Raw genomic sequence first — 17,282 nt, forward strand, 5'->3', positions numbered from 1 at the left:
AAATCATTTAAATGTTATTATTAATAAAATTTAAAAAATAGTTACTCATTTATATTTATATGTTTTCAATTGGACCTTGATTAAACAAATATAGTCAACATCTTTTATATTTCCATGTGTATACATTCAAAGTAAGCACAAAAGAATAAAGGAACGTGATGACTCATGAGTTCCAAATAGGGTATAAAGAAACAGATGAATATTCAAGAATATTTGTTTATATCACCGAAAATGACAATAAAATAAAAGAAATCTTAGTATAAACAGAGTTAATTATTATTTTAGTAAGTGAAAGTCATATCAAGGTGTTAGTTTGAGAAAAACCCTAGAAACAGGAGTAAGATAATGATTTCACAAATTATATTTATATTTCAGTTTTGTTTTAAAAAATAGGCACTGTTGGTTGAGATGATGCGGATTAAATTTTAATATGGTATTATCCCTTCCTATAAAATATATTAAAATATCATAAACAGTGAAGAGGGAAGTATATATTGTTTACTTGTTAAGCATTTATTATTTTACATACATGGAAATAAATTTTGTAAATGTAAATGTGTATATACAAATATTAAAAATAATTCTTTTAATAATTTTGACTTTCAATTATGATATATCCTGTTAGGAGATAAAAAAAAATTAAAAGTCTTGGTTTTGGATAAGATGTTATTGTGCAAATCTTCTAACTTTCCTTGTTTGACCCGTAATGCCTTTATCAGTTTAGTTTTATTTTTCAACCGTTGATATTGTGATATTGGAAAGCAACCCCACAAGAAAATATTGGAGAAGCTTTATAATGTGGTTACTTTGTTATTATATAAATAAATAACTGTAACTCCATTATAGTTATCAATATTTATGTCAGTGTTTTTAAAATTCAGTTAGTAATTGAATAAGAGGTATTGATTTTTCGTTAATTAGTTTAACCATCGTTAAAATTGTTTAACGAGTAGTAATTAAATTTGTATTTTTTAATAAATTAAATTCACACGTATAAGTATATTATGTGTAACTGGCAAGATAATAAAAAATTATAATTACTACATCGATTAATAGAAAATTCGTGACGGTTGATAAAAACTTTTTCCACAACAGTTTTAAACTCTATTTTACATAAAAAAAATTATATCTTTTTATGATGATTTTAGAATTATAAACAAAGTCACTTTCTATTATTATATAAAATTAGTAAAATATGACCATAGTTTACTTTCTATGACAGTAAAATATTTGTAAGATAAACAAATTGCTATATTTGTTATAATATTTAGATATATAGTCTTATTTATCTCATAATTTAAATTTGGTTTGGTCTGTTGATGATAAAATTTAGACTACCATGACTTTCTTATTTATCTTATATTTGTCTTCTTTTATTGTTTAATTGGGATATTATTACTTTTTAAAAATTGTTTTTAATTAAATAATTTGAAAATTAAAAAGTAATTTTCAGATCGTAATTCAAAAATTAATAAAATGTAATTTTTGAATTGTAATCCGATAATTATTTAGTTTCATATTATATAATTTAAAAGTGAATTTTGACTTTTAATAGTATATTTTGAAATTCTTTGTAAGAGATTGTAAATCCAAGAAAGGTAAAAGATGAAAAAAAAATAATGGAGGTGTGGGAAGAAAGAGCCACACTCTTGAAAAAAAGTTTGTTTGCTACATTTATTCAACATGATTCCAATCCAATTTTAAAATAATAATTTATTAATTTATGACTAACAATTTAGTCATAAAACTTTGTTTATATAGTGTTCAAAATGATATTATATGCTTTTAAAATGGTAATTATTTTTTTAATTTGTTCATTTTTGTTGATGAGATATAAATTGTTAAGGTTTTTCATCAGAATGATTTTCATTTTTTTGACGTGGTTGTCACATCATCTAATCTTCTTCCCAACCGCCTCAACTCTGTAATAGAGGGTTTTCACGTTTCTAGTTTGTGGTGGCTCTTAAGGTGGTGTGAAGATGAGATGCTCTTGAAATGTTCGTGAATTAGGGTTTCTTTGTTATAAGTTTTTCTTGGTTCTTCTACGTGTTTTTGGTAATGAAGATGCAAAATATGTGGTGAAAATTTAGGCTTTTGCGATTTGGGTTTCACTTTGTAGATTGAGATTCGTGATTTAGGGGTTTCTTTGTTTCGTGAAGTTATAGTTCTGTGTGTGATGGAATGTAATTCACAAATTTGGGTATTTTATGATTGCGCGATGGTTCTTCTGCATGTTTATGATGATGAATGTGTAAGATATGTGATAGAGAATTAGACTTTTATGATTTGGGTTCCATTTTGTAGATTAGCATTTGCAGTTTGAGTTTTCGTTGTGTGATGTAATGACGAGAAAGGGAAAGATTTGTGATTGACAATAAAGTTGAGAATATTAAGAATAGGATGAAATTGTATGACAGTCACATATTTATTAATGACTCTAGAAGACATTGTGATGTTAATGATTAGAAAAAATAACTAAACTGAAGAAAAGTTAAAACCAATTTAAATATAAAAAAAGTTGAAAATCATTTTAAACTAAACTGACAAAACAGAAAACAAATAAATATTAAGACTAATAATGAAACAATATTTTTACCTAAAAGACATATAATATTGCATATAAGTAGCCAACGCGAGCCTCCTCACATACCCGTGATTTATTTCATCCTTATATGCATTTTTACAGCCACACGCCATGTCATGATTTAGATATTTCTTTTCGTGATTTTGGTATCATCTCCTGTTCTAGATCGAAACACGTTCTTTCTATATATGAACTTTTTCGATATCTTCTTTATATAACTGATTCCAAATTATGTTATTCCAAGTGATCGACATCATCTCAGTAATAAACAGTATACATATAGTTACAACTATATTTTATCTATTTCCCACTTTTAATTCTCAAAAAAACAATTAAATTTCTTGATTTTTTCTTTACTCAGACTGTGTAAGGTAGAAGTAAGCAAAACCAAAAAAAGAAAAGAGAAAAAAGGCAAGTAGTCATATATGCAAGGAAATGGAAAGATAAACGTAACTGTCATCTTTATTGATACATGTGCCAGACACAGGTGTGACACATTAAAATATTGACATGTCCTTATACTCAAATGGATCCACTATGGTTAGTTTCCACTCTTTTAGTTTTAATCCCACTTTAGTTGGAGATTCCTTATCCATTCCTTCAATAATCAATCCCTAACTCTGTAACTTTACCAGTATATACTAACATAAAATAGTAATAATAATGCACACATTGTTCATGTCATTTTCATTCTAAACTTTCTACCACCATCTCAGTATCTATATATGCCCTTTTGTTTTAATATCAAATGGTCACTCCACTCAACAACAAATATTCAATCTAATGAAATTCCCAGCCTGCATTTCTCTCATATAATAAGTTCGTGCTTTAAAATATTCAAATTCTATGGCCTGAACCAGAACCTGAAGGCTCCACTGAATAAAGCAGATAGGAAATTGTTATGCAATCACAAAAATTCTTGCAGACAATTATGATCTGAAGAATGAAAACCGAGGGTCGATCTTATTGAGTTTTGAAGACTGAATTAGATCAGAATGAGATCAAATCGATGAGTTGTTCAGATGTTATTCTAGGAATATCCAAAATAAGGTGTATGTTTTGGAGTTCACAAGTGGAATGGTAATGATTATGTTGTTTCAATTTAAACTTATAGTTTTATAATTAATATCAACTAGGGGCATGAATTTTGTCGTTATAGTAATTTTGTTCTCTCTAATTATTAAAATTGTTAAAGTTTGCAGTCATTTTTGTGATGAAATAATAATTTACTTTGAAGTTAAATTTTACGGATATTTTGACAACAACTGATAAAATAAAATAATAGACCTAACAAACCATTAATTTTAGAATAAAATATGTTTTTGGTTTTTAAGTAAAAAATTAGAATTAATTTATTTTCAAAATTTTCATTTAAGTTGGTCTTTCAACTTAAAATATATGAATTTAATTTTTTTAACTAAATCTTCATAAGTTTATTTGACATTTTAAAGACATTTCATAAATATTTGAGTTATTTATATTATTGAATATATTTTTTTAAATATCTGTTAAAAAAGGTATTTAAAATTTTAAATAAATTTAACAAAATTTGGTTATAAAAACTGAATTTATACACTTTTAAAAATATAAAAGACTAAATTAATCCAAAATCTTGAATAAAAACTAATTTTAATTTTCATTTAAAGTTAAAAAATAAAAATATATATTTAAATCTAAATTTTATTATCATAACCTTTAATTCATAATTAAAATAAAAAAATTTATAACTATTTATATATTAGAAATTAATCTTATATTTAGTTGAGACTGATTATATTTTATCAAAAACTTAAAAAAAAAAGTTTAGAATTATGGAATTGAAATAACATGAAAGGAAAGCTAACTTTAGAGAAAGTGTATCTTTCATAAATTAATCTATTTATTGATGGCCAAAATATATGAAAAGGTGTTTTGTTTTATGAGTGTTGGATACTATAGCTAGTATGTGATTTAACCTCACTTGTGTGAGCTAAAGTGAGGCCACACACAGCCTTTTTGTTTCACCAAGTAAAGTAGGTGTTATCAAGTTGGGAGGACTGAAATATCCATTGCAGCGTGGGCTGCTTTAACATATGGACATTTGATTGGTGAAAAAAAGTTAGAAAGTGAGAAAAAACAAACACAAGTGCTTACATATCTTATCAGCCAAACCTAACGAGGTCGAATCATTTCTTCAATAAGTTACTTCATTATTCCACTTTACATCAATAAAGGAATTAAAAAAGAACAAAACAACTGTGTTTACATAAGATCTTATAACCTTTCAGTTTCGACAATTTCTTCCAGCATTTCCATATATTTCTTTCTGCAACCCCCTCGTAAAAGAAATATCCAGGGGAGAAGGTATTTTAGTTTTTAATTTTTGTTAGTATGTGAGTGCAATTAGTAATAATGAGAGTGCATGAAGAAAAAACCTTTATAAAAGTGTTATAAGCCGAGTTTCTAGGTCTCAGCAGATTTTGATATGGGCCTCTATGGTTTAGCTTTAGGCCCAAGATTTGAGCCCATTCGGAGTCCTCTCCTTCCTCCGGCAGCAAGATCGGTTTGTACTCGGTTGAATAGAATTATTGATTCTGTTGGATGCAGTAACAGTGGAATCCCCAATGGCGGGTTCTTCGATCATGGAGAACCTCTTCCAACGCTCGCTGGAGGATATGATCAAATCCATGCGCCTCCAACTCATCGGTGAAACTACCTTCATCTCCAAGGCCACGGAGGAGATCCGCCGGGAGATCAAATCTACCGACCAGCAAACCAAATCCACTGCGCTCCAGAAGCTCTCTTACCTCTCTGCCGTGCACGGCGTCGACATGTCCTGGGCGTCCTTTCACGTCGTCGAGGTCATGTCCTCCTCCAAGTTCGCGCACAAGAGGATCGGTTACCACGCCGCTTCCCAATCCTTTAACGACGACACGCCGGTGCTCCTACTCATCACCAACCAGCTCCGCAAGGACCTCTCCTCCACCAACGAATTCGAGGTAAGCCTCGCTCTCAATTTGTTGTCGCGAATTGCCACTCTCGACCTCGCGCGCGATTTGACGCCCGAGGTTTTCAAATTGCTCTCCACCACTAAGGTTTTCGTCAGGAAGAAGGCTATCGCCGTGGTTTTGAGGGTTTTCGATAAGTACCCCGACGCTGTTAGGGTTTGCTTCAAGCGCTTGGTTGAGAATCTCGAGAGTTCCGATCCTCTGGTTGTGACCGCCGTGATTGGAGTTTTCTGCGAGCTGGCTGCCAAGGATCCTAGGTCATATCTTCCCTTGGCGCCGGAGTTTTATAGGATTTTGGTTGATTCTAAGAACAATTGGGTTTTGATCAAGGTGCTCAAGGTGTTTGCTAAGTTGGCTCCCTTGGAGCATAGATTAGGGAAAAGGATTGTTGAGCCGGTTTGTGATCACATGAGGAGGTCTGGGGCCAAGTCCTTGGTGTTTGAGTGTGTTAGGACTGTGCTCACTAGCTTGAGTGATTATGAGTCAGCTGTTAAGCTCGCGGTTGAGAAGGTTAGGGAGTTGGTGGTTGATCAGGATCCCAATCTTAGGTATCTTGGGCTACATGCACTTTCGGTTGCTGTACCCAAGCACTTGTGGGCGGTCTTGGAGAATAAGGAAGCGGTGGTAAAGTCGTTGAGTGATGATGATTTGAATATCAAGATTGAGTCTCTGCGATTGTTGATGGCCATGGTATCTGAGAGCCATGTTGCAGATATCTCCAGGGTGTTGCTTAATTATGCGTTGAAATCTGACCCTGGATTTTGCAACGAGATATTGGATTCCATTTTGAGGACATGTTCTAGAAATTTGTATGAGATTGTTGTTGACTTTGATTGGTACGTGTCTCTTCTTGGAGAAATGGCCACGATTCCTAATTGCCAAAAGGGGGAAGAGATTGAAACTCAGCTTGTTGACATTGGCATGAGAGTTAAGGATGCTAGAATGGAGCTCGTTCGGGTGGGGCGTGATCTGTTGATTGACCCGGCATTACTGGGTAATGTGCACTTGCATAGGATATTGTGTGCTGCTGCTTGGGTTGCTGGAGAGTATGTTGAGTTTGCAAGCAATCCCTTTGAACTCATGGATGCACTCCTACAGCCTCGTACCAGTCTCTTGCCACCATCCATTAGAGCAGTTTATATTAACTCTGTTCTTAAAATTTTAATCTTTTGTCTCGACTGCTACCTTTTGCAAAATGATGGTTCTGGATCTTTATATTCTGGTAATTTGGAAGGGGAACAATCAGAGTTGTTTAGTGCAAAAAATGACACTGAGGCTACGAAATTGGCAACTTGTGGAGGTTCAAATTATGAACAGGATGTTGGTTTTAACCCAAGGAATATAGCTGACTCTTCTGAAGATCTCTCTGTTGAAAATGGTATAGATAGAGTTGCTACTCATGGTAAAACATTTACATCTACTCTAGTGGCAGGGAAGAATTTCTTGTACGAATCTATTGTAAGCTTATTGAATAGAATTGAATTAATTTTTGGCCCGCTAATAACAAACCAGGATGTTGAAGTGCTGGAGAGAGCACAAAACATACTTTCCCTTGTTCAGTTGATTAAAGAAGAAATAATTGATAATTCAGTCCAGAGTGTGGACACCGTAGAAAAGAAAGATACTCGAGTTTCAACTATTATCAATTTGATGCGTGATACTTTTACTACAGAACTTGGTCCAGTCTCAGTAAGTGCACAGGGCAGAGTTGCTGTGCCGGAAGGACTAGTTCTTAAAGAAAATCTTGATGAATTACAAGCAATATGTGGTGATACTGAACTATCTTCATCAAGTTCGTTTGCCACGGGGGCCCCTCACGGTATCACTATTTCTGATGGTTCTTCATCTAATCTTCTGCAAAATGAAGAGTTAGGGCCTTTGAATGAATCCACATCCTTGATTGAACATCGTAAGAGGCATGGGTTATATTATCTTCCTTCGGAGAAGAGTGAGATTGTTCCAGATGAGTATCCTCGTGCAAATGATCCGAAGTCAAACAGTAATATAAATGATGAAGCTGCCGAACTAGTCAAGCTGACAGAACAATCACTTATGAAGAAAAGGACAAACCAAACAAAGCCCAGGCCGGTAGTAGTGAAATTGGATGATGGAGATCTGGCACCAATTTCAGTCAAAAGGCCAGAGCCTAGGGACGATTCTCTTTCTGGTGCCATACAAGATGTTCTTCTAGGAAGTGAAAGTGGACCAAGTGTGTCTCAAAGTTACCCTTCTAATAAGTCATCAAGGAAGCAGAAAGAGAAAAAGAAACTAAGCTCGAATGGTCGATCTGAAATGAAGGAAAATGCAGTTGATTCAGAAAAGCCTGACCCTGAAAGAGCAAATTCTAGTAGCAAAAATCATGGTCATAGTAAAGAGAGAAAACACAGAGGAAAAGAAAAGATTGTTGAGGGTGAAGAGCGTGATCAGGAGGGAAAGAAAAAGAGTGGCCACGGCCGTGGTAGGAGAAAAACTCATCACAGAGCGAAGTCACCCTTAAGTGTGGCTTCCCAAACTCCAGTCATTCCTGATTTTCTTTTGTAGGATTTAAGGATTGGTTTGATTTCTCATCACCTGTCTTTATTGACTGAGGCTGTTTACATATTGTATTCTTTGTGCAGAGTTCTTGAGTTAGTTCTGTAGATTTTACTTATTTTTTGGTCATTTGTTATGATTTCTTAATACTATATTCCTTGTCATCATGTTTTTTGCCATACAAGTCACAGAATGAGCATGTTCAAGAAGTAAATATTCAAGTTGGATGTTGTTTGGCAGCCCATTTCTAGATACATGAAGTAATTATTGTTGAATCTTTTGCCACAAAATTATAACATAGCTTGTGGAAATTCTTCTCTCAGCATAAACTGCTTGAAAACTGGTGGACAAGTGCTTCAATTTAATATTTTGTAATATTAAGTTCAAAATGCTAGTTTAGAAACGTTCATGCTGTGTTTGGATAAGGTATTTTAAGGGAGAAATGTTAACTTGAAGAGGATTTAAAATCCTTTCTATTAAAAGCACTCTGGGCATTTAGCAATCCAAAAGAAAAGGAACTTCTCAAGTGCAAAATTCCACCAAAAACAGAGAAATTCGAATGCCCTTGCTTTCGTTTGTTGCCTCCCTAATTTGAACTGCCTGCTTCTCATTTTCTCCTGTGGATTTGGTTTTCCTTATCTTCTGAATCTCATGGTTTTGCAAACTACTTATGTAGGTTTTAATCATGGAATCCTACGATTTTATTGATTTCTATTATAGGAGATCATCTTGATATTTTAATTATTTTCCGCTGTGATTGTAGTTTGATTGTTTATCCTTTTTTTGGTTATTTATGATATGCTAGGACCCTACTCATATTTTGCACATAAAACAAGTACAGAAATCTTACGTGGAAACTAAAGCTTCTTTGAATACAAAAAGAGAAGAGGAGAAATGAGAAAGATAGTGGATTTAGTTGGAAAATTATGGATGAGGACTGTCTATAAAATATGGATGAAGCAATTCTCACAGTTGCTTTCTTTCATGTTATTTAGCTTTCATGTAATCGTATGTTATTATTGTACGGGGCTCAAGTTCATTTCCATTTAACAGGTATGTCTGATACTCCCTTTTCCATTGTTATTATCCAGTTTTGTTTTATAATTTAAGCGCAAATTATCCTGGTTAATTTCTCAAAGGAAAGACTACAATGACCCGACCTAGGAAACCTGATATCTTCTGCGTTAATGTTTTGAGTAATAAACCTCTGGCTATTTTGCTCAGTTCTTACAGTTCGTTATACCTTCAAGAAAACAACATCCTAATCTTGAACTGAAAAAATCGTGGATGTGATTTCTACGTAGATATGCCAATTTTTGGATAGAATGTAGATATGCCAATTTTTGGAATTTTTGGATAGAATTGACAAGCTGTTAAGTGCAGGCTGTAAAATCCATTCGCCACTACCTGGAAATTACTACTGCTTTCTTCTTTCCTTTTAAACAATCATAATATGTTTTTCTTAACTTAAACCTGTCTGCCCAAGATTGAATAATATAAAATAACTAACTAATGATATGTTAAAAGTACTTTGTAAGCATAGGTGCATGAAAACATTCAGCTATTTTTTTCAGCTGCTTGAATTTGAATACATGTTCAAACCCACATAATTTTGTTATTCCAAGTTCTCAGATTTAGGCCACTCTTGGAGTTTATGCTTAATCCTACTATGCCTAATTACTAATTTCATATGTAAAACTAGACCTGTCAAATAAGCTCCCATGAATTGGCCCTAGCCCACTAATCCCAAAGCCTTTTGGGGTTAGGACTAGCCCATTGACCTTTCTTTTTATCAAATTTTTAAAGTGGAACACATTACCTTAATCATTGTTTCATCTACTTTTTATGTCTCATTGGATGTAATTGTTGAGTTAACAATTTATTATTAAAATAGTATACAACACTTTCTTTTAAATATTTAATAAAAAAATCTTTTAAATATTTAATAAAAAAAATCATATGTTGCTCATTTATCAATTTTGTGATTTAAAAGAATCAGAAAAATAAGATAAATGTTTGATTAAATGAATTGTCGGAAAAAGATAAGACCAAACATTGTGACTTGAAGGATATATATCTATCTATTACTATCTCAATCAAAAATAAAAAATATATATATGTGTTTGAGTTTTTTTTTAAAAAAATTAAAAAGATCATTATTATCATAATTATAAAAATGAATATAAATAATTTTTATTAATTTTATAAATAATATTTTTTTATAAATAATTATTTTATTTTGTATGTTTTAAAAATAATTAAATAAATAATAACATTTAATTTATAAAATATTACCAACATAATGAAATTAATAAGATAATTATTTTTATTAAAATATATATTTAATAAGATAATAACGTTTAAGCTAATTTTAATTTATGGGAAACAAGTATTTTTATTTTTCTATTATATATATATATATATATATATATATATATATATATATAAAAGTATTCACTATGAATAGTTTAAAAAATAAATAAAAGTGTAAGAATAAACTGAAAATTATTATTAAAAAATGAATAGATATTAAATGAATTGTTTATAATTAATTAACATATTTTTGTACTGTTTATAAGATTAAAATGTAAATTTTCAATATTTCATATCAGTAAATTTAATTTATATAAAACCTCATTTTTTATCTTTCTAATAATGCGGTTATTTGACCAATTTGGTTCATAAATATTTAATATAATATAATATATAATATATATAATAATATATATATATATATATATATATATATATATATATAAGAGAATAAAATTATAATTTATATATAAATTATATTGTTTCTAAAATTTAATTAAAATAGGACTTGAAAGGGGGTTTTGGGAGTTGGGACTTTTTTTTGACCCCCTATTTGAGGCCCTTCTTAAAATAGGACTTTTTCAATAATGGGTAGGGACTGATCTTTGGACTATGGGTTAAATTGATACCTCTATGTAAAACTATCTATATTTTATTACACGATAGTTACTACTAGTTAATGAATTATTTATAATATGCCTAAATTAATTTAAATTTAATTATTTATTATGTACTAACAATATTAAATATTAAATTCTAATAAACTAATGAAAACAAATTAAAAACTAATACATTGATTAATGTGTAATACTATTATTAAATATTAATGCATAAAAAATAATAAATATATCATAATAACATTCATATCAATAAATTAAATTAATTTGTATTTTTACTTTAATAAATTATAATATATTAATTTAATACAATAATATTAAATAAAATGCACATAAGCTAAAATGTGTATAATAATGTTATTAATAAGTATACAGAATTTATATTTAAAACTTAAAAACTTATTTCATTGTTACTTTGTATTTCTATTATTGATTTCAATATCATTGTGATTATTTATTATTTAATATTTCTAATACTTAAATTTTTTTTATTACAAGTTAGAGTGCAAGAAAATCATTAAATAATAATCAATTTTAAAAATCAAAATAATTTTTTATCTTATAATCTAAAAATTAATAATATCTAAAATAGTTTTTATTGTAAATAAAAAGTTATTATTAATTTATTATTAACTTAAGAATTAAAGTCTAAATTAATCTCCCACATTAAATATCAAGATTTTAATTAATTATTATTATTGGTTATAAATTAATATCTAATTTTAAATGGAGGTGTACTTATATCTAATTTATTTGATAATCGTTTGATAAATGTATACTTGTTGTTCCACTTGCAATTATTTTAAGTAAATGCTGAAAAATGTTGGTGGGTGCTTACCCTACAAAAATCCTACAAAAATTAATTAATTATATAATTATTTTTGTTGAGCGGCTGTCAGTGTAATAAATATTACAGACATAAGAACATAAGAAGGAATCATTCTTAATGAGGGCCTTAACAGATAAAACCAAACATATCATTATGTGAAAAAGGACGAAGTTGGATACACACATTAATAGCTATTTTTAATCTATAAATGTACTTCTATATGGAGACAACATGTAATATATTTCTAACTTAATCAGTCTTCAACTTTTGCAAGAATAGGTATTAATAAATATATAACACTGTTGATGTTAAATTTAAATAATATACAATATGGGTTTGATTTAGACTTTTAGATAATAGTTTATTAGCAATGACTATAGTGTTGAGGACACTACTGATATTTTTATTTTATGTAAAAATTAAAATCTTTTTTCAAGATTAGCTTGAATAAAAAAAATATTTTGTTATCAGTTTAAATATTCAAGTCATGAAAACAAAATTTATTATTAATATAGTTGTATATTCTTAAAATGAAAAAAAAATTATATTTCTTAGAAATTTCTTTATAATATCACTTGATTAATTGTGTAATTAAAAACTATTTTTTTACGTTATTTTTCTAACTATTTATCTGTTATAATGTCTAATTGAACATGTTTGTACCTCGTTTTCCTTTTTTAAAACATGTTTTATATTTTTAATATATATATATATATATATATATATATATATATAATATAATATAAAAAGAAAAGACGTTAAAGAGTATATTGTTAAAATATTTTTCTTTAATTCTTTTTATATTTAAAATTTTGACAGAAAGGGTAAAAATTAAAACTAATGTTTGAGGTTATTTAAAAAATTATTAATTTTTTAATTAATCCATTCTCTTTTGCATTAATCATATTTTGTTTTGTTGATGAATTCAGTTTACTTCAGTTGTTGTAATCTCTTTCAGTTGACAATGAAAAAATATTATTTAATTACTATGGTAAAATAAATAAAAAAATCGTGAAAGAAAATGGTGGATGATTTTGTAAAGGAATATTGACCAGCTGAGGTCAAATTGAGAACAGAGACGACTCTGTGATGAATTTAAGTTTCGTGTAGAAAACTTATTTTGCGGTTTCTAATGAACACCATCATGAAGGCTAAGCAGCAAGAACGGTCTCTTGCTGCTGTCAATTTCTTCAGTGCTCAATCACACTTATTCAAATTCTTCTCTCATGTTCTTGCATTTGCCTCTGGTTTGCTCATCGGAATCACCATCATCACTTTCTCTCTCAAAAACTTTTCCCCAAACTTTCAATCCCTTCAATCTCTGCCTGCTTCAATCTCAACTTTGCACAATGCTTCAAAAGTCGCCATCTTCACTCCAAACGAGAAGCCTATGCATGACATGACAGAGGAAGAGTTGCTGTGGAGAGCTTCCATGGTTCCTAGGATTAAGGAACTGCCCTACAAACACGTCCCAAAGGTCGCATTTATGTTTCTGACAAAAGGGCCAGTCTTTTTGGGCCCACTCTGGGAGAGATTCTTCAAAGGAAATGAAGGCTTCTATTCCATCTATGTCCATTCTCATCCTTCTTTCAATCAAACACTGCCTCAAACTTCTGTCTTTCATGGCCGTAGAATCCCGAGCAAGGTCAGTGTGTCCTAATTCTTCCCAGTTAATCAAATCAACAACTTTTCAATTAACTCTGTTCTGTTCTGTCTTTTCTTTTCATTTTGGGATATCCAAAATTCCAGTTTTTCATGTCACAAGCAAATCCCCAGAAAGTTTTTTTTAAACATGAATTAAATTGTGATATTATTAAGTAATGTGAAACAATTGGGTATGGTAATTTTGAAAGGGCAAAAATTATAATACACTGTCACGAAACTAAGATTATTTCCCCTGTTTTTGGATTTACTCTGTATTTTCCAATGGCAGTAACCTTTTGGTATTCCACGGCTTTAATGAGACAGAGCAAAGAAACAGTTTTTCATTTTATGTCAAACATGAGGTGCGCCTCAATAAACTCCTTATTTAACGTTTGCTCACTAGCATGTGTTGTTTCTCTGTTTTGAAGTCTTCAAATATTTGATGTGATTTTTACTTTGTTTCCAACTACAGTTTCTTCTCCCAGTACTTACCAACAAAATTAATATTTTAATATTTATATCATAAAAAAAATTAAAATACAGGGTTATTGTCTTCACTAGACATAATTGATGTATATTATTGGCAGATAACTACTTCTGAAGTGAAGTTCTCAATAAGAATCAACTTGCAATTATTATTATTATTATTGTATGATATATAAAAAATATTAAATTTTGTTGGACCTAAAACTATTTAGGGCAACGCCTGTCTGCATGAACCTGAACAGTCTTAGTATTTGAAATTTCCTCCAATTAGAGACTAATGTATTATTATGAGTTTTATGCAATAACTTATTTTAGAAGTCATTCATGGTCAGCACCAGAGATACCAGCTAAGACTATGCTTATGCACATTTAATTTTCAAGTCATCGCTTCGGAACCAGAGATTTTTTTTCCGTATTCCCAGTGCAGTTATTGGTCAATTGGTCAAATACTTATTTTTTTTTTAGGAATTCCCATTTTTTTATGACTGGAATTATTCCCTCTAAACTTTTAATAGTTTTCAGTTTTGAAGAATAAAATGGAAAAGAATATAAGAACATGTATTTAATGACAAAATGAGATAATTAGGAGTGTGAAAATTTGTCCTTGTTCTTGTTGGTTGCTTCCGAAGTTCAACTAAAGGTGAATACTTTTCTTTGATTCGACTCCTTTTGCAGCTCATACAAAAGAATATTTTAGTCTTTTCATATTCTTGTGAGGGTACAATTAGTAATAATTAGGTGCAGGAAGAAAAAACATTATATTATTGGACACAAGCTCAAGCTCATTGACCCATTTACACAGTTAAAGCAGAGTCTTTTAGTGATTATTTCTTAACTTAGTTTTAAACAAGTTGACGATTTACAATTTATTTTTTAAGGTTGACTAATTTTTAGCAGAGTCCAAGCAATTTAGTTAGACACATAGAGTTTAGGATTGAACAACACATTAAATTTTTTACATTTATTTCACAAGATCTTCAATTTTTTTTTTCTTAAACTATATTTTATTTTTATAAAATGTTTTCGTAAAATTTGAAGTAGCATGAATTAAGATGATGCAGGAGGTAAGATGGGGTGATTTCAACATTGTAGGGGCAGAGAGGCGTCTGCTAGCCAATGCTCTGCTCGACTTCTCCAACCAACGTTTTGTTCTTCTCTCAGAATCATGCATTCCTCTGTTCAACTTCTCAACCGTCTATAACTACCTCATCAACTCGACCAAGACCTTCGTAGAATCCTATGATCTCCCAGGTCCAGTGGGGAGAGGCAGGTACAGTCCCAGAATGAGGCCACTGCTTAGGCTTTCTCAGTGGAGAAAAGGGTCCCAATGGTTCCAAATAGACCGTGCTCTCGCAACTGAAATTGTGTCTGACCAACTATACTTCCCCCTGTTCAACAAACATTGCAGGAATGGATGTTATGGTGATGAACACTACTTGCCAACTTTTGTCAGCATCAAGTTTTCGCAGAGGAACTCTGACAGAACTCTGACATGGGTTGATTGGTCTCAGGGCGGACCCCATCCAGCAAGGTTTATGAGAAGGAATGTCACCATTGAATTTCTCAAGAGACTAAGGCATGGAACAACATGTCACTACAATGGGAACACCACCAATATTTGCTACCTCTTTGCAAGAAAGTTCATGCCACAGGCTTTGGATAGATTACTCAGGTTTGCTCCAAAGATAATGCACTTCAACTGATTTCTCTTTTCTCATGCTCTTGTTCAATCGTTTTTGCTCCTCAGAGATTAATTTGAGTACTGTTATTGAAGTATTTAAACAAAAGAATCCATTGTATACTATAAACAGTTCATTTCATAGCATGTTTCTCATGAAAATGGGTGTATTTATAAACATAAATATATACAGATCAGAGTTTAAATTCAGTTTATACACATAAATATTGTAGTTTTTTGGGCATTAGTTTATAACTTTCCAAGTGAAATATCTGTTTTAAAATAAGTTTAATTTCATCCTGTTTTTTGGCCATTGGTTTTTTTGTTATTTACGTTCTATATAAATACGCTGATTTATATATATGAATAAATTATTTGTTCTCTAAGTTTGGATGAAAAGTAATGAACAGTCGTCACCGTAGGATATTCTCTTGGAAAAGATGTGCAAAAATGTTGTATGATTTATGAGAAAAAGTTGGATCAATGACAGTGACTTAAATAATTGTTCGTGTCCTGTGGACCAAACAAGAACATAGAAAAGTATTTGCAAAGTACTGCGTTGTAATGTAGCATTACGGAGAAACCTCGCCATACTTTCACGTCAGTTTCCTTTGTGTAAAACAAGGAAAATGTTGATTTTTCACCCTAGTTTTAAGAAGTACGGATACAAAGAACTAAAGTAAATATAGAATTCAAAATAATTGACATTATATTTTCAAATATTATTTTATCATTATTATTAAATAATAGGAAATTTCTCATACGACAATGTAAAATTATTTTGTAGTATTAGTTAATAATTTTTTCTTAACTAAACAAAAATTATATAAGAAATGACAGAATGGTTAAATACTCGTGTAAAAACTCATCCATCTCCAATTAAATAAATTTTTAAAATATTAAAAAATAAATTTTAAATCTAATTTAAACTCGTTATAAAATAAAATTAATATTTAATCATATATTATAAATTAATCTTATTTTTAACTTAATTAGTCGTAAATTAAGTTGAGCAAGAATAAATATCAATATAAAAATTGTTTTTGAATGGTCAAAATGTATTCCGAGTAGTATTATGCGTGTAAGGGCGATAGTCTGTTTTAGGAATTGAATTAAAATTGTGGATGTTAATGTTTAGCGAAAACTAACATGAGAAACTGACATTTGTTTGGGGATGCGAAGGTGAAGAAAAAGTGATGGAACTAGGAAGGAGCTTATAAACTTCGCATTGGTGAAATTGTTGATGTGGAAGTGCAGCATCATAATTGGACTAACGACAATGCCACTTCCTTTTTCCCTTTTTGTTCCATTTGCGACACTGCTCATGCTCTTTTCCTTTTCCTGTTCTATATATGTTATAATTCAACCAGGTGGGCCCTACTTCTTAACCGAGTACAAACAATTCATACACAAAAACTTGTGTTAGTGATATGTTTGTTAGCATCTACCAAAGTTTACACGTGAAATTTCTCAACACACTGTTTGATAAAAAACAAAAACAGTGGTAACTCCAGATTTTTTTTAGTATCATCTACTTAGTATTAATAATATTTTTAATATATTTTAAAACATCAAAATTGATATTTATCAATGTATTTTAAAGACACATAAG

General features: G+C 30.3%; 2 protein-coding genes across 2 annotated transcripts; both read left to right on the plus strand.

Annotated features, from left to right (window-relative positions):
- The first annotated feature begins 5,127 nt into the window (after positions 1–5,127).
- On the plus strand, positions 5,128–8,267 carry LOC108323163 (AP-3 complex subunit delta). The gene has a single exon (XM_017555528.2). It carries the CDS (start codon positions 5,188–5,190, stop codon positions 8,110–8,112), a length of 2,925 nt encoding a protein of 974 aa, XP_017411017.1. The 5' UTR covers positions 5,128–5,187; the 3' UTR covers positions 8,113–8,267.
- Positions 8,268–12,971: 4,704 nt separating this feature from the next.
- Positions 12,972–15,864, plus strand: LOC108323148 (glycosyltransferase BC10). Its single transcript, XM_017555511.2, has 2 exons — positions 12,972–13,507; positions 15,054–15,864. Exons 1-2 carry the CDS (start codon positions 12,995–12,997, stop codon positions 15,693–15,695), a joined length of 1,155 nt encoding a protein of 384 aa, XP_017411000.2. The 5' UTR covers positions 12,972–12,994; the 3' UTR covers positions 15,696–15,864.
- The last annotated feature ends 1,418 nt before the right edge of the window (positions 15,865–17,282 follow it).

Source organism: Vigna angularis, chromosome 1 (genome assembly GCF_016808095.1).
Source record: "Vigna angularis cultivar LongXiaoDou No.4 chromosome 1, ASM1680809v1, whole genome shotgun sequence".
NCBI lineage: Eukaryota > Viridiplantae > Streptophyta > Magnoliopsida > Fabales > Fabaceae > Vigna > Vigna angularis.

Excerpts from the sequence above, each read along its gene's own strand:
- LOC108323163 (XM_017555528.2), top strand. The coding sequence starts at position 5,188 with ATGGCGGGTTCTTCGATCATGGAGAACCTCTTCCAACGCTCGCTGGAG.
- LOC108323148 (XM_017555511.2), top strand. The coding sequence starts at position 12,995 with ATGAACACCATCATGAAGGCTAAGCAGCAAGAACGGTCTCTTGCTGCT. Across the intron at positions 13,508-15,053 it reads GCCGTAGAATCCCGAGCAAG|GAGGTAAGATGGGGTGATTT; the intron begins GTCAGTGTGTCC and ends AAGATGATGCAG.